Source organism: Salmo trutta, chromosome 28, assembly GCF_901001165.1.
Source record: "Salmo trutta chromosome 28, fSalTru1.1, whole genome shotgun sequence".
NCBI classification, from domain to species: domain Eukaryota; kingdom Metazoa; phylum Chordata; class Actinopteri; order Salmoniformes; family Salmonidae; genus Salmo; species Salmo trutta.
The window spans coordinates 28,144,336-28,172,075 of NC_042984.1; the positions used below are offsets into that span (position 1 = coordinate 28,144,336).

A 27,740-nucleotide genomic window follows, 5' to 3' on the forward strand; every position below is an offset into this window, starting at 1 on the left:
CCCTTTAATGGAACTAAAGGGCCTAGCCCGAACCGTGAAAAACAGCCCCAGACCATTATTCCTCCACCACCAAACTTTACAGTTGGCACTATGCATTCGGGCAGGTAGCGTTCTCCTGGCATCCGCCAAACCCAGATTCGTCCGTCGGACTGCCAGATGGTGAAGCGTGATTAATCACTCCAGAGAACGTGTTTCCACTGCTCCAGAGTCCAATGGCGGCGAGCTTTACACCACTCCAGCCGACCCTTGGCATTGTGCATGTTGATCTTAGGCTTGTGTGCGGCTGCACGGCCATGGAAATCCATTTCATGAAGCTCCCGACGAACATTTATTGTGCTGACGTTGCTTCCAGGGACAGTTTGGAACTCGGTAGTGAGTGTTGCAACCGAGGACAGACGATTTTTAAGCGCTACGTGCTTCAGCACTTGTGTGGCCTACCATTTCGCGGATGAGCCGTTGTTTCTCCTAGACGTTTCCACTTCACAATAACAGCACTTACAGTTGACTGGGGCAGCTCTAGCAGGGCAGAAATGTGACAAACTGACTTGTTGGAAAGGTGGCATCATATGACGGTGCCACGTTGAAAGTCACTGAGCTCTTTGGTAAGGCCATTCTCCTGCCAATGTTTGTCTATGGAGATTGCATGTCTGGGTGCTCGATCTTAAACACCTATCAGCAATGGGTGTTCCTGAAATAGCGGAATCCACTAACTTGAAGGGGTGTCCACATACTTTTGTATATATAGTGTATGTCATAAGAAAATGCTAGAAGATTTAGGTTGGTCACACAGTTCAAAAAAATGAAACAAGTAAAGCATATAGTATAGAGTAATAATACTTTAAGGACAACAGACAACTACAATGTCTGGCCATTGTAGCCAACTTGATAACAATATAATGACTTCCTATTAACATCTGAACATAAGCCTATTGTTGTCTTAGAATAGGCTACATTTGCCGGTCGTTACAGAATAACACCTCACCTAAGGGAAGCATCAGGGAGTGTTTTTTTTTGTTTTTTTGGTGGGAATGACGTCGGGTCCTGGAGCCGCTACAGGCTCTCATGCCTCAGACAGATTGCCAGACTCCCCTGCCTCCGCTGGTTCATCAGGCTCTCATGCCTCAGCCGGATCGCCAGGCTCCCCCGCCTCAGCCGGCTCGTCTGGCTTTCATGCCTTCGCCGGATCGCCAGGCTCCCCTGCTTCCGTTGGCTCGTCAGGCTCCCATGCCTCAGCCGGTCTATCAGGTTCCCTCGCCCCAGCCGGTGACAGGTTCCCGCGCATCAGCAGGGGTGACCGGTCCGCCCCTGATCCCGGGAGATCGTCCCTTTGGTGGGCGTCCTGCGGCTGGAGCCGAACACACTGTGGAGGGGGTACCGTCAAATATGCTCTCTCTCCGGCGCTCTAGGCCGCCATGCTCCTGCGTCTCAGCTGGACTGACAGGTTTCCCGTGCCTCAGCATAGGTGACTGGTCCACTCTTGATCGCCGGGATCGTCATTTTGGTCAGCGTAGTGCGGCTGGAGCTGCGTGTCGGGGAGGGGGTACTGTCACGTGTGCTCCCTCGCCGGTCTCTAGGCCACCAGCCTGCTCTTTATGGCGCACACCTGTCCCTATCGTTACGCGCACCTGCGCGTCATCAGACTCACCTGGACTCAATCACTTCCTTTATTACCTTGCCTATATATGTCACTCAAACAGAAAAGTGCATCCTGTAGCACTAATTCCAATACGTTTTGGGACACTGTAAAGTCCATGGAGAATAAGAGCACCTCCTCCCAGCTGCCCACTGCACTGAGGCTAGGAAACACTGTCACCACCGATAAATCCACGACAATAGAGAATTTCAATAAGCATTTTTCTACGGCTGGCCATGCTTTCCACCTGGCTACCCCTACCCCGGCCAATAGCTCTGCACCCCCCGCAGTAACTTGCCCAAGCCCCCTCACACTTCTCCTTCACCCAAATCCAGAGAGCTGATGTTCAGAAAGAGCTGCAAAATCTGGACCCCTACAAATCAGCTGGGATAGACAATCTGGATCCTCTCTTTCTATAATCAACACCTCCTTTGGCCACCTTTCCTTCCAGTTCTCTGCTGCCAATAACTGGAACGAATTGCAAAAATCACTGATGCTGGAGACTTATATCTCCCTCACTAACTTTAAGCATCAGCTGTCAGAGCATCTTACCGATCACTGCACCTGTACACAGCCCATCTGTAAATAGCCCACCCAACTACCTCATCCCCATATTGTTATTTATTTTTCTTGCTCTTTTGCACCCCAGTATCTCTACTTGCACATCATCATCTGCACATCTATCACTCCAGTGTTAATGCTAAATTGTAATTATTTTGCCACTCTGGCCTATTTATTACCTTACCTCCCTAATCTCACTACATTTGCACACACTGTACATAGATTATTATATTGTGTTATTGACTGTACGTTTGTTTATCCCATGTGTAACTCTGTGTTGTTGTTTTTGTCGCACTCCTTTATCTTGGCCAGGTCGCAGTTGTAAATGAGAACTTGTTCTCAAATGGCTCACCTGGTTAAATAAAGGTGTAGGGGGTGCGTACTGGCAGCAGAGAAGTCAGGCACAGGAAAGCAAAAACTGATTTACAACGGCGCAGTTTAATAAATAAAACCACCGTAAACAGAACAATAAATGAATGGGTAAACAAAACCCGTTACACACCTAGCATAACGTGCACAAGCACTACAATAAACAATTCCGGAGAAGGACATGGGGGGAACAGAGGGTTAAATACACAACATGTAATGATGGGATTGAAACCAGGTGTGTGGGAAAACAAGATAAAACAAATGTAAAATGAAAGGTGGATCAGCGATGGCTAGAAGAACGGTGACGTCGAACGCCGAACGCCGCCCGAACAAGGAAAGGGACAGACTTCGGCGGAAGTCGTGACAGTACCCCCCCCCCCCCTTGATGCGCGGCTTCAGCAGCGCGCAGACACCGGCCTCGGGGACGACCCGGAGGGCGAGGCGCAGGGCGATCCGGACAAAGACGGTGGAACTCCTGCAGCATTGAAGGACCTAACACGTCCTCGAACGGAACCCAGCAACTTTCCTCCGGACCGTACCCCTCCCACTCCACGAGATACTGAAGGCCCCTCGCCCGACGCCTCAAATCTAGTATGGAGCAAACAGAGTACGCCGGGGCCCCCTCGATGTCCAGAGGGGGGCGGAGGAACCTCCCGCACCTCAGACTCCTGGAGCGGGCCAGCCACCACCGGCCTGAGGAGAGACACATGGAACGAGGGGTTACTACGTTAATCGGGGGGAAGCTGTAACTTATAACAAACCTCGTTCACTCTCCTCAGGACTTTAAATGGCCCCACAAACCGCGGACCCAGCTTCCGGCAGGGCAGGCGGAGGGGCAGGTTTCGGGTCGAGAGCCAGACCCGGTCCCCTGGTGCGAACACCGGGGCCTCACTGCGGTGACAGTCTGCATTCTCTTTTTGGAACACCACGGCCCGCTGAAGGTGAACACGGGCAGCTTCCCATGTCTCCTTCGCGCGCCTGAACCAGTCGTCCACCACAGGAGCCTCGGTCTGACTCTGAGGCGCCAGAACCGGCTGGTACCGGCTGGGAGAGAGGTTAGTGGAGGAGTGGCGAAGCGAGTTCTGTGCCATCTCGGCCCAGGGCACGAACGCCGCCCACTCCCCCGGCCGGTCCTGGCAATAGGACCGCAGAAACCTGCCCACATCCTGGTTTACTCTCTCCACCTGCCCATTACTCTCAGGGTGAAACCCTGAAGGAAGGCTGATCGAGACCCCCAGACGTTCCATGAACGCCTTCCAGACCCTAGACGTGAACTGGGAACCTCGATCAGACACTATATCCTCAGGCACCCCATAGTGCCGGAAGACGTGCGTAAACAAGGCCTCCGCTGTCTGTAGGGCCGTAGGGAAACCAGGCAGAGGGAGGAGACGACAGGACTTAGAGAACCGATCCACAACAACCAGGATCGCGGTGTTACCCTGTGAGGGGGGAAGATCGGTAAGGAAATCCACCGACAGGTGCGACCAAGGCTGTTGTGGAACGGGTAAGGGGTGTAGCTTCCCTCTGGGCAGGTGCCTAGGAGCCTTACACTGGGCGCACACCGAGCAGGAGGAAACATAAACACTCACGTCCTTAGCCAAGGTAGGCCACCAGTACCTCCCACTTAAACAGCGCATTGTCCGACCGATCCCAGGATGACCAGAGGAGGGTGACGTGTGGGCCCAATAGATCAACCGGTCACGAACAGCAGACGGAGCGTACAGACGCCCAGCGGGACACTGGACGGGAGCGGGCTCTGCACATAACGCCTGCTCAATGTCCGCATCCAGCTCCCACACTACCAGCGCCACCAGGCAGGAGGCGGGGAGTATGGGAGTGGGATCTATGGGCCGCTCCTCTGTGTCATACAGCCGGGACAATGCGTCTGCCTTCACGTTCTGGGAGCCTGGTCTGTAGGAAAGGGTGAACACAAAACGGGTGAAAAGCATGGCCCACCTTGCCTGGCGAGGGTTCAGTCTCCTCGCTGCCCGGATGTACTCCAGATTGCGGTGGTCAGTCCAGATGAGAAAAGGGTGTTTAGCCCCCTCAAGCCAATGTCTCCATGCCTTCAAGGCCTTGACGACAGCCAACAGCTCCTGGTCCCCCACGTCATAGTTTCGCTCCGCTGGGCTGAGCTTATTCGAGAAGAAGGCACAGGGGCGGAGCTTTGGTGGCATACCCGAGCGCTGAGAGAGCACAGCTCCTATCCCAGCCTCGGAGGCGTCCACCTCCACTATGAACGCCAAAAAGGGATCCGGATGGGCCAGCACGGGAGCCGAGGTAAACAGAGCCCTCAGGTGACTAAAAGCCCTGTCCCGCCTCAGCTGACCACTGCAAACGAACCGGGCCCCCCTTCAGCAGTGAGGAAATGGAGCTGCTACCTGACCCAAACCCCGGATAAACCTCCGCTGAGGTGGAAATGCGATACCCTTGGAAGGAGACGGACTGCTGGAAGAACAGGCATTTCTCAGCCTTGACGTACAGGTCATGCTCCAACAGGCGACCAAGCATCCTGCACACCAGGGACACATGTCCGGCGGTGCAGCGGAGTATATCAGAATGTCATCAATATACACCACCACACCCTGCCCGTGCAGGTCCCTGAAAATCTTGTCTACAAAGGCTTGGAAGACTGATGGCGCATTCATCAACCTATACGGCATGACGAAGTACTCATAGTGCCCTGGGGTGGTACTGAAAGCCGTCTTCCACTCGTCTCCCTACCGGATATGCACCAGGTTGTAAGCACTCCTGAGATCTAGTTTGGTGAAGAAGCGCGCCCCGTGCATTGACTCAATCGCTGTGGCTATGAGCGGTAGCGGGTAACTATACCTCACAGTGATCTGGTTCAGACCCCGATAGTCAATACACGGGCGCAGACCTCCCTCCTTCTTCTTCACAAAAAAGAAACTCGAGGAGGCGGGTGAAGTGGAGGACCGAATGTACCCCTGACGCAGGGATTTGGAGACATATGTTTCCATAGCCTCTGTCTCCGCCTGTGAGAGGGGATACATGTGACTCCTGGGAAGTGCAGTGTCTACCAGGAGATGTATCGCACAATCGCCCCGTCGATGGGGTGGTAATTGAGTCGCCTTCTTTTTGGAGAAGGCGAGAGCCAAATCGGCATATTCAGGGGGAATGCGCACGGTAGAGACCTGCTCTGGACTTTCCACCGTAGTAGCACCAACGAAAACTCCTAAACACCTCCCCGAGCACTCTTGCGACCACCCTATGAGAGCCCTCTGTGGCCAAGAAACAGTGGGGTCATGACAAGCTAACCAGGGCAGGCCTAGCACCATGGGAAACGCAGGAGAATCAATAAGGAATAGACTAATTCTCTCCTTGTGACCCCCCTGCGTCACCATGCCCAGAGGAGCGGTGGCCTCCCTAATCAACCCTGACCCTAATGGTCGACTATCTAAGGCGTGAACGGGGAAGGGCACAGCCACGGGAACAATGGGGATCCCTAAACTATGGTCGAACAATCTATCTATAAAATTCCCAGCCGCGCCTGAATCGACGAGCGCCTTATGCTGGGAATGCGGGGAAAACTCAGGAAAAGTGACATACACAAACATATGTGCAACAGAGGGCTCTGGGTGAGAATGATGCCAGCTCACCTGGGGTGACGCCAGAGCGCCCTGCCTGCTGCCTCGATACCTAGAGGAACCACAGTAGTGTGACCTCTGCGGCCACAGATGGTGCACGAGCTGGAACCCCCTCCGGTCTCCCTGCGCACCGCCCCTCCCAGCTCCATGGGTATCAGAGAGGGGGTGCGGGGGGATGGAACCAACAGACCCCGATCTGAACGTCCGCGGGTAGCCAGCAGGTTATCCAGCCGGATGGACAGGTCCAGCAGCTGGTCGAACGTGAGGGTGGTGTCTCTGCAGGCCAACTCCCGACGGACGTCCTCGCGCAGACTGCAGCTATAATGGTTGATCAGGGCCCTGTTGTTCCATCCCGCGCCGGCAGCCAGGGTCCAAAACTCCAGGGTGAACTCCTGGGCGCTCCTCGTCCCCTGCCTCAGATGGAAGAGGCGTTAACCCGCCGCTCTACCCTCGGGCGGGTGGTTGAAGACCGCCCGGAAGCGGCGGGTGAACTCCTCAAACTGGTCCAACACCGCATCTCCCTCTCTCCATACGGCATTGGCCCACTCCAGGGCTATCCCGGTGAGGCACGAGACGAGGGCGGACACCCTCTCACGGCCCGATGGAGCCGGGTGGACGGTTGCCAGGTATAAGTCCAGCTGCAACAGGAACCCCTGGTAGTTCGCAGCCGTCCCGTCGTATTCCTGGGGAAGGGAGAGACGAATCCCACTGGGTCCAGGAGAAGGAGGGGCACGTAGTGGAGACTCTCCCAGCGGTCCATTGTCTGGACAACGCGGTCCATGGCGGTGCCAAGATGGTGGAGCACTGCTGCGTGCTCCTGGACGCGCTCCTCCACCCCTATACCCGGGGTACCTGCTCCTGCTGACTCCATAAGTTTGGTCCGGAATTCTGTAGGGGTGCGTACTGGTGGCAGAGAAGTCAGGCACAGGAGAGCAAAAACTGATTTACAACGGCGCAGTTTAATAAATAAAACCACCGTAAACAGAACAATAAATGAATGGGTAAACAAAACCCGTTACACACCTAGCATAACGTGCACAAGCACTACAATAAACAATTCCGGACAAGGACATGGGGGGGAACAGAGGGTTAAATACACAACATGTAATGATGGGATTGAAACCAGGTGTGTGGGAAGACAAGACAAAACAATTGGAAAATGAAAGGTGGATCAGCGATGGCTAGAAGAACGGTGACGTCGACCGCACAACACCGCCCGAACAAGGAGAGGGACCGACTTCGGCGGAAGTCGTAACAAAAGGTTAATAAAAAATAAAACTCCCTTTGGTTTCTTCCCCAGGCGTTATTGTATCTGTTCCTGGGTCATGTCTGTGCGTTGTTTGTGTTACGTGTTCGTTTCATTTATTTATTAAAACACTCACTCCCTGAACTTGCGCACATCGTTACAATAATCTATGTTGTAGGGCCGTCCACAACTAAAAAACATAATGGTCGACCAAGAGTAGTCTGTTTTACAAAGTGGATTTTTCCATATATAGACACGTCCTATGTGTTTTAATTAGGATTGCAAAGGGTCGGAAAGGCTCCGGGAATTTTCCATGGGAAATTAAGCTCAGGAATTTGGGGAATTTGCTTAAATTCATTAAAAAAGTTAGGTTATAACAATGAAGCTCTTTTTGTAGTATACACATAAGGCAATTATAGGTCTTGTGGCATATTTTGGTTAAACTATCCCCAATTCAATAGAATTACAACCCTCTGCATGCACAGTGCATTCCTCCATCACATGTGCATGGCACTCTTCCATCACATGTACAGCTGATTCTCAAGATTATGCACACTAATGAGATGCTATTGAGCCCACACTACTACAGAGTCTCAGCCAAGGACTACATGCTTTCTGGTAAGTTTTGATTACAATACTGGGTAAGGTGGATATATTTAATATGACATAATGTTTTGTTAACTAGTAAATAGTAGCCTACAGCAAAGTGTGTTTAAATAATTTCTAACAATTTCTGCTACCATGTGGGTTTTAGCTTGCTTGAGCCTGCTAACTGAGGAGTGTCAATTCACCTGTTTCCATACATGTTTAATTTAAAAACATTTATCTTACAAAGGAATTTCTTAATCTAACTGCTTAACTATTTATCTGTACATGGAATTTTATTTGGGTTTTTTTACTCATTTTTTTCTAATCTTTACAGGAAAATGCCACTGGCACTATCTGATGTGTGGAGACATTTCACTGCAGCTAATGTAGAAGGAAAAGCTGTGTACATTTGCAAATACTGTGCCAAATCATTTGTGAAGAATGCAACAAAGATGCAGAATCATCTGGCCAAGTGCATGAAGTTCCCTCAGCGCTCACAACAAGCAACCTCTGACAAAAGTCCCTCTACTTCTATTCGAGGTGAAAATGATGAATCAGACACCTTATCGATAGCAACAGCTCATAGTCCTCCTGGAATCAGAAGTTTATTTGACTCAATGGAGGAACTTAGTCAGAGAAATGCTGATGAATGGCTTGCTCGAGCTGTGTATGCAACTGGTTCACCTCTGATGCTCACAGGCAACGTGTAATGGAAGAGATTTCTGAATGTTCTTCACCCAGCATACACCCCTCCAACCAGACATGCTTTATCTACTCATTTGCTGGATGCAGAGTTCAACAGAGTTCAAGTGAAAGGCAAGCAAATCATAGAGAAAGCTGACTGTATTGCAATCCTCTCTGATGGGTGGTCGAATGTTCGTGGGCAAGGAATAATTAACTACATAATCTCCACCCGTCAACCAGTATTTTACAAGAGCACAGACACAAGGGACAACAGACACACCGGTCTCTACATTGCAGATGCGCTGAAGGCAGTCATCAATGACCTTGGTCCACAGAAGGTATTTGCACTGGTGACAGACAACGTTGCAACCATGAAGGCTGCTTGGTCTAAAGTGGAGGAGTCCTACCCTCACATCACACCCATTGGCTGTGCTGCTCATGCATTGAATCTGCTCCTCAAGGACATCATGGCACTGAAAACAATGGATACACTCTACAAGAGAGCCAAGGAAATGGTTAGGTGTGTGAAGGGTCATCAAGTTATAGCAGCAATCTACCTCACCAAGCAAAGTGAGAAGAATAAGAGCACCACATTGAAGCTGCCCAGCAACACCCTTTGGGGTGGTGTTGTCATCATATTTCACAGTCTCCTGGAGGGGAAGGAGTCTCTCCAAGAAATGGTCATATCAAAGTCTGCCGATATGGACAGCCCCATCAAGAGTATCCTCCTGGATGATGTATTTTGGGAGAGAGTGGTAAGCAGCCTGAAACTCCTGAAAGCTATAGCAGTAGCCATTGCATGGATTGAGGGAGACAATGCCATCCTGTCTGATGTTCCGACTCTGCTTGCAGATGTACGAGAAGAAACCCGTACTGCCCTGCCCACTTCACTGTTGCTCCAAGCAGAGCAAACTGCAGTTCTGAAATACATCAAAAAGCGTGAAGATATTTTCTGCCTGAAGCCCATACACGCCGCAGCGTACATGTTGGACCCCAAGTATGCTGGCAAGAGCATCCTTTCTGGTGCAGAGATCAACAAGGACTATGGTGTCATCACTACCGTGTCTGGCCACCTTGGCCTGGATGAGGGCAAGGTTCTTGGCAGTCTGGCAAAGTACACTTCCAAGCAAGGGCTTTGGGATGGAGATGCAATATGACAGTCGTGCCAACATATCTCATCAGCGACCTGGTGGAAGGGACTTTGTGGATCTGAGGCTCTTTCCCCTGTTGCCTCCATCATCCTCCAAATCCCACGAACATCAGCTGCCTCAGAGCACAACCGATCCTTGTTTGCGAACACACACACCAAAGCACGCAACAGGCTGACCAATACAAGGGTTGAAAAATTGATGGCCATCCAGCCAAATTTGAGGCTTTTTGAGCCTGACAACAAACCATCCTCAACAAGGTTGGAAAGTGACAGTGAAGATGAGGCCTCAGAGTCTGATGTTCAAGAGGTGGACATTGAGGAGGTCCAGGGAGAAGACATGGAAGCCTGAGAGGAAGACAAACAAAGCTTTAGTTCTAGACTTTCATTTTACAGATGTATGTTGAAAACGTTTTTGGGAGATGCGATGGATCATTGGGGATCATTCAATATTCCCTTTCTTTTGTTGTTCAGTGAAATCATCCCATGTGAAGAGTCAATTAATTTAATTAAAGTTAAATTCGTAACTAAATTTCTATTGGAAGGATTTAATCATTTGCAATTATGTCTATTTATGATAAGGTAAATGGTTTATGTTTCTGTCTCCATATGATATGGTAAATATATCCAATGCAAAAAAACATCTGCATGTAAATGGTATTAATACTCATTTGCATATATTTCCGTTAATTCCCATATATTCCCGTTAATTCCCATATATTCCCACGGAAAGTTTCCACCTCTGAATATTCCCCAAAATGTGCAACCCTAGTTTTAATCAAATCAACTATATTCACTGAGCTTGTCTGACGCTTTAAGCACATTGTTTGATTAAATCATTAAGACACACAAATGACTAGAGGGAGTCCGACAACCACAGTGTTTATCGTGGTGTCCGTGTTGCCGAAGCTGCAACATAATTACAGCCATTTCTGACTGAAAAGGTCTGTTACCGAAATACCTAATTTGTTTAGGAAAATATTCCATATTCCCTCAAATCTTGATCTCGTTCCATAACACAAAGAATGCATCACATGCACGTGACCAATGGTTCCTCACCTATAGCATATCATAAACACATTAATAAATTGGTTATAACAAACTCCGAACACCGTAACAGCAAAATGGATGCAGTGGATGTGACAAATAAACTCAAAAAGGGGGAATGTTTACTGGTTGCTCATGAGGTAAAGGGGAGTCAGATGTGTGGAATAAATCTTACTTGTGGTGGAAAATACTGGAGATCAAGAAAAGTAAGGTAAGGAGCAAGTGCTGCGTGTATATTATGTGTGCCAAACAGGTGCTGTTAAATCACAATATAATTTTTCTGACAGTTTGGAACAATGTAAACAACACTACATAAATTACAAGCGTACCAGAGAGTCTGTTGTAACGTTTTTTTTGTTAAGCCTTTATTACAGCAAAGACTAATCATTCGTGAATGCAATTTTCGGAATGGAACGGTTTATTTAATGTTTAGCAAATTATTCAGAGGTCACTTTATTTTATTTTAAAATTAAAAAGCTTGATTGCATTTCCAATTATGAATGACTCGTATGTTGTGTGATGACATGAACGAATTAATGATTGATTGATCCAGTACCCTATATAAGTATTGAAATATAGGCTTAATATATGCCTAAATTACAGTTTTAAGACTAAAGAGGATGCACTCTTAGGCCAACAGCTCAATGGTGGTTACACAAGGCTGCTATACTAAGCCTACTAATGATAATGACATTACTTATTCTTATAATGATGATCATCATAATAAAAATAACATTAAGAAGGAGATAAAGAAAAAGAGTGTTTTATTATTATAAATATTATTTTTCGGACAATTTGGAACAGTGTAAACAACACAAAATAAATTATAAATAATACCAGAAGCTGTTAAAACGGGAAACAAGTGTAAAGCCTTTATTAAAGCAAAGCAAAGACTAAAAACAACCACATTTGTGAAATTGTTTCATTAACATGTTTACTAGAAATTGTTTACTTGACAAACAAATCATCAAACAGGCAACAGAAGCAGTATCTGTCTTATTTCTATAGATATATATGGATGATTTATAAAGCCAGTCACATTTAACAGCTAGTATACTGATTATAGACCTAATTAAATTGGGGTTTCCTCTCTCCTCACTTTTCTTAGACAATAAGGCAAGGGTTGTTTTCTCATCTCCTCATTCTGCTGCTGACTCCGCCGCATTGTTCTCAACACCAATATGCTGGTTAACTTTGCTATTATGCACATAGCAACCTGGTCTAGGAAAAGGTGCCAATTCAACAGCGCACGGATGTGTTTCAGAACCACGGACAGCAACCACTATCGAACGCGGGAGAAAGCACATTTGTTATAAAATAATATCATTTTTTATTAGTGTTGCATCATTGTTCTTATGTAATACAACCATATACATTTTCAGTAGCACGTCTTGGAGTGATGGATTGTGCCATCCACACGGCCTCCACAATGGATTAGTCCACTCAGACAGGTACGAATCAGACAGGTGTCTTGCACCTTTATATTTTATTTATTTCACCTTTATTTAACCAGGTAGGCAAGCTGAGAACAAGTTCTCATTTACAATTGCGACCTGACCATGATAAAGCAAAGCAGTATGACATACAACAACAAAGAGTTACACATGGAGTAAAACAAACATAGAGTCAATAATACAGTAGAAAAATAACTCTATATACAATGTGAGCAAATGAGGTGAGATAAGGGAGGTAAAGGCAAAAAAGGCCATGGTGGCGAAGTACATACAATATAGCAAGTAAAACACTGGAATGGTAGATTTGAAGTGGAAGAAAGTGCAAATTAGAAATAGAAATAATGGGGTGCAAAGGAGCAAAATAAATAAATAAATACAGTAGGGGAAAAGGTAGTTGTTTGGGCTAAATTATAGATGGGCTATGTACAGGCGCAGTAATCTATGAGCTGCTCTGACAGCTGGTGCTTAAAGCTAGTGAGGGAGATAAGTGTTTCCAGTTTCAGAGATTTTTGTAGTTCGTTCCAGTCATTGGCAGCAAGGAACTGGAAGGAGAGGCGGCCGAAGGAGGAATTGGCTTTGGGGGTGACCAGTGAGATATACCTGCTGGAGCGCGTGCTACAGGTGGGTGCTGCTATGGTGACCAGCGAGCTGAGATAAGGGGGGACTTTACCTAGCAGGGACTTGTAGATGACCTGGAGCCAGTGGGTTTGGCGACGAGTATGAAGCGAGTGGTGGTAGTATATGGGGCTTTGGTGACAAAACGGATGGCACTGTGATAGACTGCATCCAATTTGTTGAGTAGGGTATTGGAGGCTATTTTGTAAATGACATTGCCGAAGTTGAGGATCGGTAGGATGGTCAGTTTTACAAGGGTATGTTTGGCAGCATGAGTGAAGGATGCTTTATTGCGAAATAGGAAGCCGATTCTAGATTTAACTTTGGATTGGAGATGTTTGATGTGAGTCTGGAAGGAGAGTTTACAGTCTAACCAGACACCTAGGTATTTGTAGTTGTCCACATATTCTAAGTCAGAACCGTCCAGAGTAGTGATGCTGGACGGGCGGGCAGGTGCAGGCAGCGATCGGTTGAAGAGCATGCAATTAGTTTAACTTGTATTTAAGAGCAGTTGGAGGCAACGGAAGGAGAGTTGTATGGCATTGAAGCTCGTCTGGAGGGTTGTTAACACAGTGTCCAAAGAAGGGCCAGAAGTATACAGAATGGTGTCGTCTGCGTAGAGGTGGATCAGAGACTCAACAGCAGCAAGAGCGACATCATTGATATATACAGAGAAGAGAGTCGGCCCAAGATTTGAACCCTGTGGCACCCCCATAGAGACTGCCGGAGGTCCGGACAACAGGCCCTCCGATTTGACACACTGAACTCTATCAGAGAAGTAGTTGGTGAACCAGGCGAGGCAATCATTTGAGAAACCAAGGCTACTGAGTCTGCCGATGAGGATGTCGTGGTTGACAGAGTCGAAAGCCTTGGCCAGGTCAATGAATATGGCTGCACAGTATTGTTTCTTATCGACGGCGGTTAAGATATCGTTTAGGACCTTGAGCGTGGCTGAGGTGCACCCATGACCAGCTCTGAAACCAGATTGCATAGCGGAAAAGGTGCGGTGGGATTCGAAATGGTCGGTAATCTGTTTGTTGACTTGGTTTTCGAAGACCTTAGAAAGGCAGGTTAAGATATATATAGGTCTGTAGCAGTTTGGGTCAAGAGTGTCCCCCCCTTTGAAGAGGGGGATGACCGCAGCTGCTTTCCAATCTTTGGGAATCTCAGACGACACGAAAGAGAGGTTGAACAGGCTAGTAATAGGGGTTGCAACAATTTCGGCAGATAATTATCGAAAGAAAGGGTCCAGATTGTCTAGCCCGGCTAATTTGTAGGGGTCCAGATTTTGCAGCTCTTTCAGAACATCAGCTGACTGGATTTGGGAGAAAGAGAAGTGGGGAAGACTTGGGCGAGTTGCTGTGGGGGGTGCAGTGCTGTTGACCGGGAAAGGGGTAGCCAGGTGGATGATATGATATATACAGTACCAGTCAAAAGTTTGGACACACTTACTCATTCAAAGTTTTTCTTGAATTTTACTATTTTCTACATTGTAGAATAATAGTGAAGACATCAAAACTATGAAATAACACATATGGAATCATGTAGTAAGCAAAAAAGTGTTGAACAAATCAAAATATATTTTACATTTGAGATTCTTCAAAGTAGACACCCGAAAGCCTTGATGATAGCTTTAAACACTCTTGGCATTCTCTCAACCAACTTCAAGAGGAAGTCACCTGGAAAACATTTCAATTAACAGGTGTGCCTTGTTAAAAGTTAATTTGTGGAATTTCTTTCCTTAATGCATTTGAGCCAATCAGTTGTGCTGTGACAAGGTAGGGGTGGTATACAGAAGATAGCCCTATTTTGTAAAACACCAAGTCCATATTATGGCAAGAACAGCTCAAATAAGCCAAAAACGACAGTCCATCATTACTTTAAGACATGACGGTCAGTCAATCCAGAAAACCTCAAGAACTATGAAAGTTTCTTCAAGTCCAGTTGCAAAAACCATCAAGCGCTATGATGAAACTGGCTCTCATGAGGACCGCCACAGGAAAGGAAGACCCAGAGTTAACTATGCTGCAGAGGATAGGTTCATTAGAGTTAACTGCACCTCAGATTGCAGCCCAAATAAATGCTTCACAGAGTTCAAGTAACAGACACATCTCAACATCAACTGTTCAGAAGAGACTGCATGAATCAGGCCTTCATGGTCGAATTGCTTCTAAGAAACCACTACTAAAGGACACCAATAAGAAGAAGAGACTTGCTTGGGCCAAGAAACACGAGCAATGGACATTAGACCGGTGGAAATCTGTCCTTTAGTCTGACGAGTCCAAATCTGCGATTTTTGGTTCCAACTGCCGGGTCTTTGTGAGACGCAGAGTAGGTGTGATTCCCACCATGACGCATGGAGGAGGTGTGATGGTGTGGGGGTGCTTTGCTGGTGACTGTGAGTGATTTATTTACAATTCAAGGCACACTTTACCAGCATGGCTACCACAGCATTCCACAGCGATATGCCATCCCATCTGGTTTGCGGTAGTGGGACTACAATTTGTTTTTCAACAGGACAATGACCGAAAACACACCTCCAGGCTGTGTAAGGGCTTTTTGACCAAGGAGTATGATGGAATGCTGCATCAGAGGACCTGGGCTCCACAATCACCCGACCTCAACCCAATTGAGATGATTCTGGATGAGTTGGATCGCACAGTGAAGGAAAAGCTGGCAACAAGTGCTCAGCTTATGTGGGAACTCCTTCAAGACTGTTGGAAAAGCATTCCTCATGAAGCTGGTTGAGAGAATGCCAAGAGTGTGCAAAGCTATCATCAAGGCAAAGGGTGGCTAATTTGGAGAATCTCAAATATAAAATACATTTGATTTGATAATAAATTAAATTAGATTTTTGGTTACTACATGATTCCCTATGTGTTATTTCATAGTTTTGATGTCTTCACTATTATTCTACAATGTAGAAAATAGTGAAAATAAAGAAAAACGCTTGAATGAGTAGGTGTCCAAACTTTTGACTGATACTGTATATTTTTCTGCTACTGTTCGGCTAAAGGAATCTTGGTAGACCAACAGGCTGTCGACCAAATAATCGACCCATCGACTAAATGTGGTCAGCCCTACTATGTTGTGGAATACTTAAGTTAATCATGTAAAGAAATATTACTCCTGCTGTATCTGTAAGTCTAACCACATGTTTATCCTGGTGTTAGTGTAACCGTATTACTTCCGTCCCTGTCTCCCCCAAGCTGGGCACGAACAAGGGACCCTCTGCACGCAACATGTGCAACCCAAAGAAGCACCATCAATACCACTGACCTAAAAAAAAGGCATTTCTAGGTCTGGAGAAACAATACTTCTAGGTCTCAGGGCGGATGACATCACTTGCACAAGACTAGCACATCGCTGAGTAGTTATTCCACATCGGCTACGCTATAGCATAAAGACAGGAAACCATGAGTGCCACCAATGGACATTAGACAAGATTACAGACATCTCTAAATCTTTCAGTACTTTGATCCAGATTTGAGTACCATTTCTCTAGCTAGAATGGAAGTGTGATATAAAAAACAAGGGATAACGCTCATGAGATGGTGGGATTAGTGAAATGGCACAAGATTAAAGTTTAACACATCCAGGAAAACCTTAATTAAGAAGTAACAAAATAGGGTTTTTAATTCAGTCTTTTAATTGCTCCACACTTGTAAACAGCTGATGGATAATGTGGTATTAGTCACCAAAGCATCAAGGAAGTTTAGATTAACTTTTCCCTCAGCCAGCTGTCTGTCTGCTAGCGGGTCTCTGGATTTAACTCTTGAAAGGCTCAGACGGAAGACTTCTCTCAACTTTAGCGACAGGCAAACCTATCTGTGCATAATCAGAGGCAATCCAACAATTATATAAACAGGCTCGAGAGGACTTATGTGACACGCAGCATGATAAGTAGGCTTGGGCGGTATACCGTATATACCTATACCGGGGTATTTGGAAATAGCCACGAGATGGTTTTTCAATACTGTCAATACCTACTTCTTTGAAGTTGTTTTTTATAAATTTGAATATTTGTAGCTACTTTTTAAAGGCTACTTCAGGATTAGCAGATACCCATCACCTCATTAACCCTCCTCAGGACTTTAAACGGCCTCACAAACCACGGGCTCAGCTTTCGGCAGGGCAGGCAGAGGGGCAGGTTCCGGGTGGAGAGCCAGACCCGGTCGCCTGGGGAGAAAACAGGCACCTCACTGCGGTGGCGGTCAGCCTGTTCTTTGTGCCGACGCACGGCGACCACTCGTCCACCGCAGGAGCCTCGGTCTGGCTCGGGTGCCAAGGTGCCAGGGCCGGCTTATTCCTTTCCAGTGTGTGTTGGGGTGTGAGGTTAGTGGAGGAGTGGCAGAGGGAATTCTGCACGTACTCCGCCCAAGGTAGAAAATCCGCCCGGCCGATCCTGACAGTAACACCGCAGGAACCTTCCCAAATCCTGGTAGATCCTCTCCACCAGCCCATTTTCTTGAGGCCGATACCCGGAGGTGAGACTGACTGTGACCCCTAGGCGTTCCATGAACGGGCCACGATCTTACACAATATCCTCCAGGATCCCGTAGTGCCGGAAGACGTGCGTAAAAAGAGCCTCGCGGTTTGCATGGCAGATGGAAACCCAGGCAGAGGAAGGAGGAGACAAGCGTTGGAAAAACGGTCCACAACGACAAGAATGGTGGTGTTTCCCTGGGAGGGGGGAAGGTCAGTGACAAAGTCCACCGAGAGGTGAGACCAGGGTAGACTGAGCACAGATGGAGCAGGAAGAGACGTAACCCCGGATGTCCCTAGCCAAGGTGGACCACCAGTACTTCTCCGCTAGGCAGGCGATGGTACAACCTATCCCAGGATGACCCGACACAGGCGCCGTGAACGCCCAGGAAAGGATGCGGTCCCGCACACCTGTGGGCACGTAGGTGCGGTTCTCCAGGCACTGTGCAGGTGCTGGTTCCGTACACAGGGCCTGCCGTATGTCAGCGTCCACGTCCCATACCACTGGCGCAATTATGCGGAATGGAGGGATGATGAGGGTCTCCTCTCCCTGCCTCTCCTCTGCGTCATAGAGGTGAGCCTGGCCTATTGGAAATCGTGAATTGGAACCTGTCTCGGGTTTAGCCTCGTCGCTGTGCTGATGTACTCCAGGTTGAGGTGGTCCGTCCACACCAGGAAAGGGTGTTTGGACCCCTCCAGCCAGTGCCTCCACACCTTCAAAGCCTTCTTGACCACTAAGAGTTCCCGGTCCCCTACGTCATCATTCCTCTGGGCGGGGCTCAGCTGCTTAGAGTAGAAAGCGCAGGGCTGCAGCTTTGGAGGGGTTCCGGTATGCTGGGACAGCACTGCCCCAACTCCTACTTCGGAGGCATCCACCTCGACGATGAAGGGGAGTGAGGGGTCGGGATGTGCCAACACGGGAGCAATGGTGAAACGTGCCTTCAGTGTCTCGAACGCCCTCTCCGCCTCCGCCGTCGAATGAAGCTGCTGACCGCGACTACCATGCTGAAGCCCCGGATGAACCTCTGGAAATAGTTGGCGAACCACAGGAATCGCTGGACTGCTTTCACGGAGTTGGGGATGGGCCATGACCTGACTGCGCTGACACGTTGCTCCTCCATCTCCACTCCCTCCGTGGAGATGAGATAGCCCAAAAAGGACTTGGACCGCTGGAAAAACAAGCTTTTCTCCTGTTTAACATATAGATCATGCTCCAACAGTCTTCTCAGCACAGACCTGACTAATGAGACATGCTGGACGTGGTCAGCAGAATAGACCAAAATGTCGTCTATATAGACCACTACGTCCCAGCATGTCCCGAAACACTTTGTTGATGCCTGGAAGACTGAAGGAGCATTAGACAGGCCAAAGGGCATTACGAGTAAAAAGCAGTCTTCCATTCATTGCCTGCACAAATGCGCACCAGATTGTAGGCGCTCCTCAAGCCCAGCTTCGTGAAGTACTGCGCCCCGTGCATTTGTTCGATTGTGGTTGGGATGAGGGGTAAAGGTTAGCTGAACTTGATGTTGGCCTTGTTCAGTGTTTGATAATCAATGCAGTGGCACAGTCCCCCATCTTTCTTGACAAAAAGGAAGCTTGAGGAGGCTGGTGACTTAGAGGGGCGGATAAAATTCTGCTGGAGACTCTCCTGTACATAGTTCTCCATGGCCTCGGTCTCTGCATAGGAGAGAGGATAGACATGTCCTCTCGGGAGTGCTGCGTCAGATAACAGGTCAATGGCAGAGTCCCAGGGGCGTTGGGGAGAAGGGCGAGTAGCCTGGGTCTTTGAGATAACCCGGTACAGATCTTGGTACTCCTCCGGTAAATCCACTTGAGGAGCACAGTCCGGACTTTCCACCATAGTGGTGTTGACAGACACCGCGAGACACCTCCCCTGACACTCCTGCGACCAACCAGGAACCCAGCTGTCTCCTATCGGACCAGGAAATAACTGGGTTATGCAAACTCAACCAGGGGAGACCTAAAACAATGGGGTGCGTGGGGGTGTCTATAATCAAGAAAGTGATCTGTTCTGAATGAGTGTCATGGTCAGAAAAGAAACAGGAACAGTAATGTGATGTGATGTACGAGCCCTGTCCTTATTGGACGATTATCCAGGGCTCGAACTGGAATGTGTGACTGTAGAGGAAACAAAGGAATGCATAATGCAGTGGCCAGTGCGCTAGCTAAGAAATTCCCGGCAGCTCCGGAATCAATCAGAGCTAACGGGAGTGAAGGGCTAGGGTACTAAGGGAATTTAACGGGAAACACACTGGTTGATTTGACAGACAAGGAGAGGAGACCTTGCCTCCTACCTGGGTTGGCACAGGGGAATTCCCTGGCCTGTCACCTCCTCGCCTCCTAGTGGATAGAGAGTAGGTCGGGGAGAAATGACCCCTTTCTCCACAATAGAAGCAGAGACCCAAACGGGCCAAGCCCACCTCCATCGGCTCTGGTCACGGAGCAGGGGTAGCCATGGGCTCCAAATTCCGCGCAGGTCTTCTTTAGGACCGCAGGAGGTTGTCCAACCAGATCACCATGCTGATGAGCCATTCAAATGACAGCCTGCCATTTTGACAACCTAACTCCAGTTGTACCCCCCCCCCCCCCGCAGTCTGCTGTGGAAAACGGTGACCAGAACCAACTCGGTCCATCCGGTGGAGGCCGCGATGGTTCGGAACTCTAGGGCGAACTCCGAGGCGGTCCTAGATCCCTGGCGTAGTCGGAGTAGACGCTCACCCTCCTCTCAGCCCTCCCCAGGATGATCAAACACCGAGCGGAAGAGGAGGGTGAAGCGCTCGTAGGTCTCAACCTCGGGTCCGCCCGTCTCCCAGACCGCGGCACCCCAGTCCAGAGCCCGTCCGGTCAGTGCTGAGATGACGGTGGCAACCCTGTCTCTCCCGGAAAAAGCCCCGGCGTAGCGAGTGAGGTACAGGTCACATTGCAGAAGGAACCCCTTGCATCTTGCTGGTGCGCCGTCGAAGAGCTCCGGGAGGGACAGGGGTATTCCACGGACCGGCTCCGATGGAACAGAGGTAGGTTGTGGTGTGGGAGCTGGTACCGGGCTCGGTACTGAAGGGAATGCACACTCCCCTCCACGCGCAGGATGGTTGCCAGCACACAGTCCATGGCAATACCGAATCTGGAGAGACAGTCCTTGTGGTGCTGTACTGTCCCTACAATGGTCGCCAGCTCGGCCTTTCCTGCTGTCTCCATTTTGCGGGTCGGTTATTCTGTCACGCTGGTATAAAGGATTTTGGAGACAGGCGCAGGAATACACAATAGGGGTTTTTAATATACCCAAAACAAACACGTATACAAAACACTGGGCTGTACCCAAACAAAAGAGCGAAGGTAAACCTCGTTGAACAACACGGGATTATACCCGCAATACACAATATATAAAGCATGCAGCATAACAGCTGCACCAATGCATAGGTACTCACACGACCAACGGACATGGGAACAATAACTGACAAAAGACAGAGGGAACAGAGGGCACATATATAACATATTAATCAGGGGAAATGGGTGTGTGTAATCAGACAAGACAGTCCTGGGTTGATGATAATGAATCCCGTTCAGTGAAGCCTAGAAAGCCGGTGACGTAGATCTCCGGAACTGGTAAACAGAATGAGCATCAGTGCCGGGGGGATCCGTGACATATCTAGAACCTAAATGGGTTATTTGGCTGTCCCCATAGGAGAACCCTTTGAAGAACCCTTTACACAGAGGGTTCTACATGGAACCCAAAAGAGTTTTACCTGGAACCAAAAATAGTTATACTTGGAACCAAAAAGTGTTCTCCTATGGGGACAGCCGAAGAACACTTTTGGAACCCTTTTTTCTAAGAGTGTATGTAATATGCTGTAGGTGTGTGTGTGTGTGTGTGTGTGTGTGTGTGTGTGTGTGTGTGTGTGTGTGTGTGTGTAGAGAAATGGTCTTAGAAGTTGATCAGTGACAGAAACGTGGGTGCTCATTTCACATGTCAAGACGTGGGAGCCAATCAATTCTTTCATTTAGGCCGCAATGCAACTCAATTACTGAAAGCTCCACATCTGTTATGGTCACTGCACACTTAATCTTCAGCCTAGAGGAGATAATAGGGAATGGGACGGCAGGTGCTTAGGTGCACAACTCCTTTGACTGTTTATCTCTTCAAAGAAGCTCCTTGTCATTAAGTCTTGAAAGTCCATGGAACCCCAAAAAGTTCTACTTGGAACCAAAAAGGATTTTACCTGGAACCAAAAAGGGTTCTCTTATGGGGACAGCAGATTAGATAAGAAAATCCCCTTGATTAAAAAGAAAATGAGGCAGTTAGGCGGTTGTTGTGGCCTGCAACGCAGCTGAGCTTACTGTTCATAGATCATTGCTAGAAGTATGCTGCAGAACACTAGAGGCTGGGCTAGGGCTGAGCGATATGGCCAAAATACTGTATTATATCACAATAAAATTTTATTTCTTCTTACGGTGTTATGGTATTTGACGGTATTTTATGTTTTTGAATAATAAAAGTTCTAAATATGCTTAATGACCCTAGAGTGGCAACAACAAAAAATATTTTAATGGGGCTTTCTGTGACAAAACTATCAGTAGAGTTGATAATGCGATGGAAATACATTGAAGTTTCAATTTTTATTCGGTACATGAAAGCTTAAGCGGAAAAGCACTTTTTGTGTGCATTACGTGTGGAAACTCACCACTGGTGAGAGAATGCATGTAATTTCTTTATGCAGATTTTAGAATATTCGCATGAAAATCTGTCCCTAATTGAATGGAAACCTAGCTTCTGACCATGCATTTTCAATGGATTCAATGGCAGTTCTTACTTTTGCCACAAGGGGCATTGTCCCGATTTCTAGGATGCTTTTGGCTCCAGCGCTGCCTAACGGGCACTATTCATGGCAAAAAATGTACATGTGCGCACCCAAAGCGCTTGCTAGCAAATTAGCAGTTCTCAACTGTTAGCAGTCTCTTACTAGCAGTAAGAATGGACGATGGCCATAATTTTTCGAGTTTCATCACTCAGTTAATAACATTTATATTACATGTAACATGTAAAAATGGCGCCAGAGAAGATGGCTGACGTTTTACGTGCTCCTAACCGATTGTGTTTTTATGTTTGTTTTTTTGCGTTGTTTGTAAGTAATTTTTTAAAACTTATTTTGTACATAATGTTGCTGCTACCGTCTCTTATTACCGAAAATAACTTCTGGACATCCATCAGAACATCGATTACTCACCACGAACTGGCAGAAGCTTTTTTTCCTTTAACGAGTCCGACGAGCCCGACGTGAACGACATTCTGCTTTTCCGGGAACAGGCCCAAATCCCTGTCATTTGCGTGAAGAGATGGCTGCAGACATTGTCGGATGATTTAAGAACTCTTGTGTTCACGGTGCAGACAGAACAGGCGGGAGCAACGGCTGCTGTACCTGTTGCTGTTCCTAATCCTCCACTCCCTACCAGCCCAGCGTCTTCCTCCATTCGTTTCCCAGCGAGCGTTCCAGAGTGGCATACGTCATCTCCTTGATCTCAGGACGGGCTCTGGCCTGGGCCATGGCCATATGGGAGCAGCAATCAGATATTTGTTTTAATTGGCAAAGCTTCAGCTAGGAGATGAAGAGGGTTTTTGATCACCCCATCAGTGGCAGGAACGCTGCTCAAAGACTCATTGCGCTGCGGCAGGGCAGCCGGAGAGTAGCTGATTACGTCATTGACTTTCGGACGCTCACCGCTGAGAGCGGTTGGAATACAGAAGCACTTCACTCAGCCTTTCTGAACAGACTCAGCGAGGTTCTCAAGGATGAACTGGCTTCTCGGGACAACCCTGACACTCTGGATGAACTTATCATTCTGGCCATCCGGATTGACAACCGGCTTTGGGAACGTCGTCGTGAGAGGACGGAGGGGTTCCGAGTTGTTTCCAGTGTTTCTGGGCGATGGGCAGTTCCTGCTTTCAGACTCTGGGGCTACTGGCTGTTTTCTGGATCACACATTAGCTGTTGTATTCAGCACATGTGACTAATACGATTTGATTTGAAACTAAACATTAAAATACCGTTATTTAAGGCAAGGTAAAAATCCAACCCAGTCCATGCATCAATACCGGCATGTATTAAAATAGAGTTTACCGGGCTGGGCAATGGATTTCAATGTCCTCTTGATGCCAACTTGGCATTGTGTTGTCGGCCAATTAATCTGCTGTACGTTTTGACATTTCAAGTAATGTCTGGGAGCTTATTAATATCTGCTCTGTACACACACCCCCTGTTGTGTGTGTGTGTGTGTGTGTGTGTGTGTGTGTGTGTGTGTGTGTGTGTGTGGTGGAGGTTCTGCCCATTTGCTTACACATTACAGATCTGCAAACAATGGAGTGTTAGGGCCAAGGGGAAGGGATAGTGAGGGATTTGGAACTTTGTGAGTCTGGAATGTCAATCAGAGACTCCATTGTGTCTGTGAGATGACCTCTGTTCTTCTCTCAATTCCTGAGACAGAGCCCAGATAACAATCCCCACTTTGCGTCAGCTCCGTTGAAACGATACATCAGTATCAATGACATGTTGAAACCATATATCTGCTGTAGTAGAAAGACTCCTAACTCATACTGCAGAATGTCACTTTCAAACAATGGAGGTTGAGTATAGATATAGTATGGTAGCACAACAAAGGCTCGTCGATTGTAGCTAGCTTAAGATAAATGCCCAGATTGTAACGTAAATAATGGGGGGATCATTTTCTGCAGAATGATGTGCCTTGATGTGCCATCCGTCATGACCTGACGGTGCCTATCTGTAATCATGCCCTCTTCCTTTCAGAGACCCTGACAATTTGCAGCCCCAAAAATGTGATGCGTGCCAGGGCGGGTCTCTGAAGCCCTGGGGCCAATCCTTCATCTGCTCGGCAGGTGGCAGGAGGAATCTATCAAACATGGTGGCTCAGTGTCATGTCACAGCAGAGAGGGAAGGCACATGGAAGACAGCGTGAAGACTCTGGTTGTCAAACACAGTTGGCCATAACATTTCAGCTGATGGGTCTAAAGCACGAGACAAAAAGGCTTGGCATATGAAAGATTGTCCAGATATCATGAAGCTATAATACAGGGGTCGGCAACCTTTCCTTATGGAACAGTTCCATGTAAATTATAATAAAGAACTACAAAGGCCTAATAATAAATGCAATAAATAACATTATTTATTGCAAAATACACGGTTCAATGTACAGAAATAATTAACTGTTACCAATAGCCCTAAACATAACTGAATGGCAACCAGTCCAGAATACAAAAGACAATCGTCTTTCCATCAAGTCCATATCTTGAATGAATACGCGCCACTGCTGAGAATCATACTCTGTCTCTGGTCTCTCCCCTCTGATACTTGTAATAACCTAATAATCTTAATGCTAAACACACGGTTCAATGTACAGAAATATACAACTGTTAGGTCTACCAACAACAGCCCTAAACATAACTGATTAAGAACCAGTCCAGAATACGTAAGACGAGAAGAAGGCGAGGACTGTGATAGGGTCATCTCTCTCCACGAATGTATTGTCTATCTCCCTCCAATTAGGACGCATTCATTGTTTGTAAAATACCTTGTAGCAGTTGTAAGGGCAAAGATTCAGGCAGACAGGTAGAGGTGCAAATAGATGTTGGTTTTATTTACACTCACTTCCGTATCTAGTTGGACAGTGATGCAATAAAACAAATTGGGCCTCAATACTCCAGCATTTTTGGGGGGAAATCAAATGTTTTATTTTAGGTAACAGTATATATGAGGTGACAGTATAGAATGTCACCTTTTATTTTAGGGTATTTTCATACATATCTGATTCACCGTTTAAAAATGTCCCCTCATTTAAAAATGTCATAAGTATTTGGACAATTTCACTTATAGTGTATTAAAGCAGTACAACGTTTAGTATTTGGTCCCATATTCCTAGCACACAATGACTACATCAAGCTTGTGACTCTACAAACTTTTTGGATGCATTTACAGCTTGCTTTGGTTGTGTTTAGGATTATGTTTTGTCCAATAGGAAGCACTTGTGTCTAAAATATTTATTTTAAAAAATGACCATTAAGTGTATGTACATTGCTGTATTTATTCATTGATATTGTTTTTCAACAGGAAAAGTTTTTTTTTTTAATCGCTGGTGTGCATCTTTTAAAGGTAGACTCAGCGATATGACATAGATGCAGAAAGTAAACAGCATAGCAGGTACCTTTCAACAACAACTAAGAGTGTTGAAGAGTGAGCTCACTTCTCCTGTTTTGGTGCCTTGGCTACCAGGGTGTAAACACCGTGAAGCGAACCCATGCACATGTGCAGATACTGTGTGTAACTATGTGAGAGTGAAGTGATGCATCTTGCTCATCTCAATATCTGCAGTGCTGTTCATGGCAATGTAATTTCGCTGAGTCTACCTTTTAGGCTCTTTTTGCATGTTAAAATATATCTCTGTCATGCCTGCTTTGACCAGCCACAACAACCTCAGTGCTTACTGGTCCATTCATTTTTTGGGGTCAGTTTTCTTCAGTTCGGTGCCCAATGAACAAAAACATAGTCTCTGATCTGCCCTGATAATGGTGCCAACCTCTGAGGCTGGAGGCATTCTAGTCTCAAAAATTGGCTCATGGCATTTTGAGGTGCTGCTGATGCTACTACTACTAGTGTACTTCTGAAATTACTATCAATGATGACAATAGTGAGATAAAACTGCACTTTGTATTCTACACAAGACCATTATTTGGCAAGCTAACAATATCTATGTCCCATCAAGGGCAGTGGTCTAAGAACCTGCATCTCAGTGCAAGAGGCATCACTGCAGTAATTGGTTTCAATCCAGGCTGCATCACATTTGGGTGTGATTGGGAGTCCCATAGGTCGACGCACAATTGGCCCAGCATCGTCCAGGTTTGACCCGAGTAGGCCGTCATTGTAAATAAGAATTTGTTCTTAACTAGGGTTGCATATTTTGAGGAATATTCAGAGTTGGAAACTTTCTGTGGGAATTATCGGGAATATATGGGAATTAACGGGAATATATGGGAATTAATGGGAATATATGCAAATGATTTTTAATACCATTTAAATGTTGATGTTTTTTTACATTGGATATATTTACAATATCATATCGAGACAGAAACATAAACATTTTACCTTATTATAGACATAATTGCAAATTATTAAATCCTTCCAATAGAAAAAAAAAACGATTTAGTTACGAATTGAACTTTAATTAAATGAGTTGACTCTTCACATGGGATGATTTCACTGAACAACAAAAGAAAGAAAATATTGAATGATCCCCAATGCTCCATCGCATCTCCCAAAAACGTTTTCAACAAACGTAAAATGAAAGTCTAGAAACTAAAGCTTTGTTTGTCTTCCTCTCAGGCTTCCATGTCTTCTCCCTGGACCTCCTCAATGTCCACCTCTTGAACATCAGACTCTGAGGCCTCATCTTCACTGTCACTTTCCAACCTTGTTGAGGATGGCTCGTTGTCAGGCTCAAAAAGCCTCAAATTTGGCTGGATGGCCACCAATTTTTCATCCCTTGTATTGGTCAGCCTGTTGCGTGTTTTGGTGTGTGTGTTCCCAAACAAGGACCAGGCGGCTGATGTTCGTGGGATTTGGAGGATGATGGAGGCAACAGGGGAAAGTCCCTTCCACCAGGTGGCTAATGAGATATGTTGGCACGACTGCCAAATTGCATCTCCATCCCAAAGCACTTGCTTGGAAGTGTACTTCACCAGACTGCCAAGAACCTTGCCCTCATCCAGGCCAAAGTGGCCAGACACGGTAGTGATGACACCTTAGGCCTTGTTGATCTCTGCACCAGACAGGATGCTCTTGCCAGCATACTTGGGGTCCAACATGTACGCTGCGGTGTGTATGGGCTTCAGGCAGAAGTCTTCATGCTTTTTGATGTATTTTAGAACTGCAGTTTCCTCTGCTTGGAGCAACAGTACAGGTTTCTTTTCTTACATCTGCAAGCAGAGTCTGAACATCAGACAGGATGGCATTGTCTCCCTCAATCTGTGCAATGGCTACTGCTATAGGTTTCAGGAGTTTCAGGCTGCTTACCACTCTCTCCCAAAATACATCATCTAGGAGGATCCTCTTGATGGGGCTGTCCATATCGGCAGACTGTGATATGGCCATTTCTTGGAGAGACTCCTTCCCCTCCAGGAGACTGTGAAATATGATGCCAACACAACCCCAATGGGTGTTGCTGGGCAGATTCAATGTGGTTCTCTTATTCTTCTCACTTTGCTTGGTGAGGTAGATTGCTG

At 47.0% G+C, this 27,740-nt stretch overlaps 1 protein-coding gene across 5 annotated transcripts in view; it reads right to left on the reverse strand.

Moving 5' to 3' along the window:
- LOC115165932 (protein 4.1) overlaps window positions 1–27,740 on the reverse strand; it is a 97,193-nt gene that overhangs the window by 63,297 nt on the left and 6,156 nt on the right. For 2 of the 5 annotated variants that reach the window (XM_029719458.1, XM_029719457.1), the window contains exon 1: window positions 983–1,058. The exons of 2 other annotated variants lie outside the window; for them this stretch is intronic. In XM_029719458.1, the coding sequence (XP_029575318.1) occupies window positions 983–995 (13 nt within the window). In that variant the 5' untranslated portion in view covers window positions 996–1,058. Of the gene's footprint in view, window positions 1–982; window positions 1,060–27,740 lie in introns of those variants that run through there. One more of the 5 variants, XM_029719455.1, reaches the window with a different exon arrangement.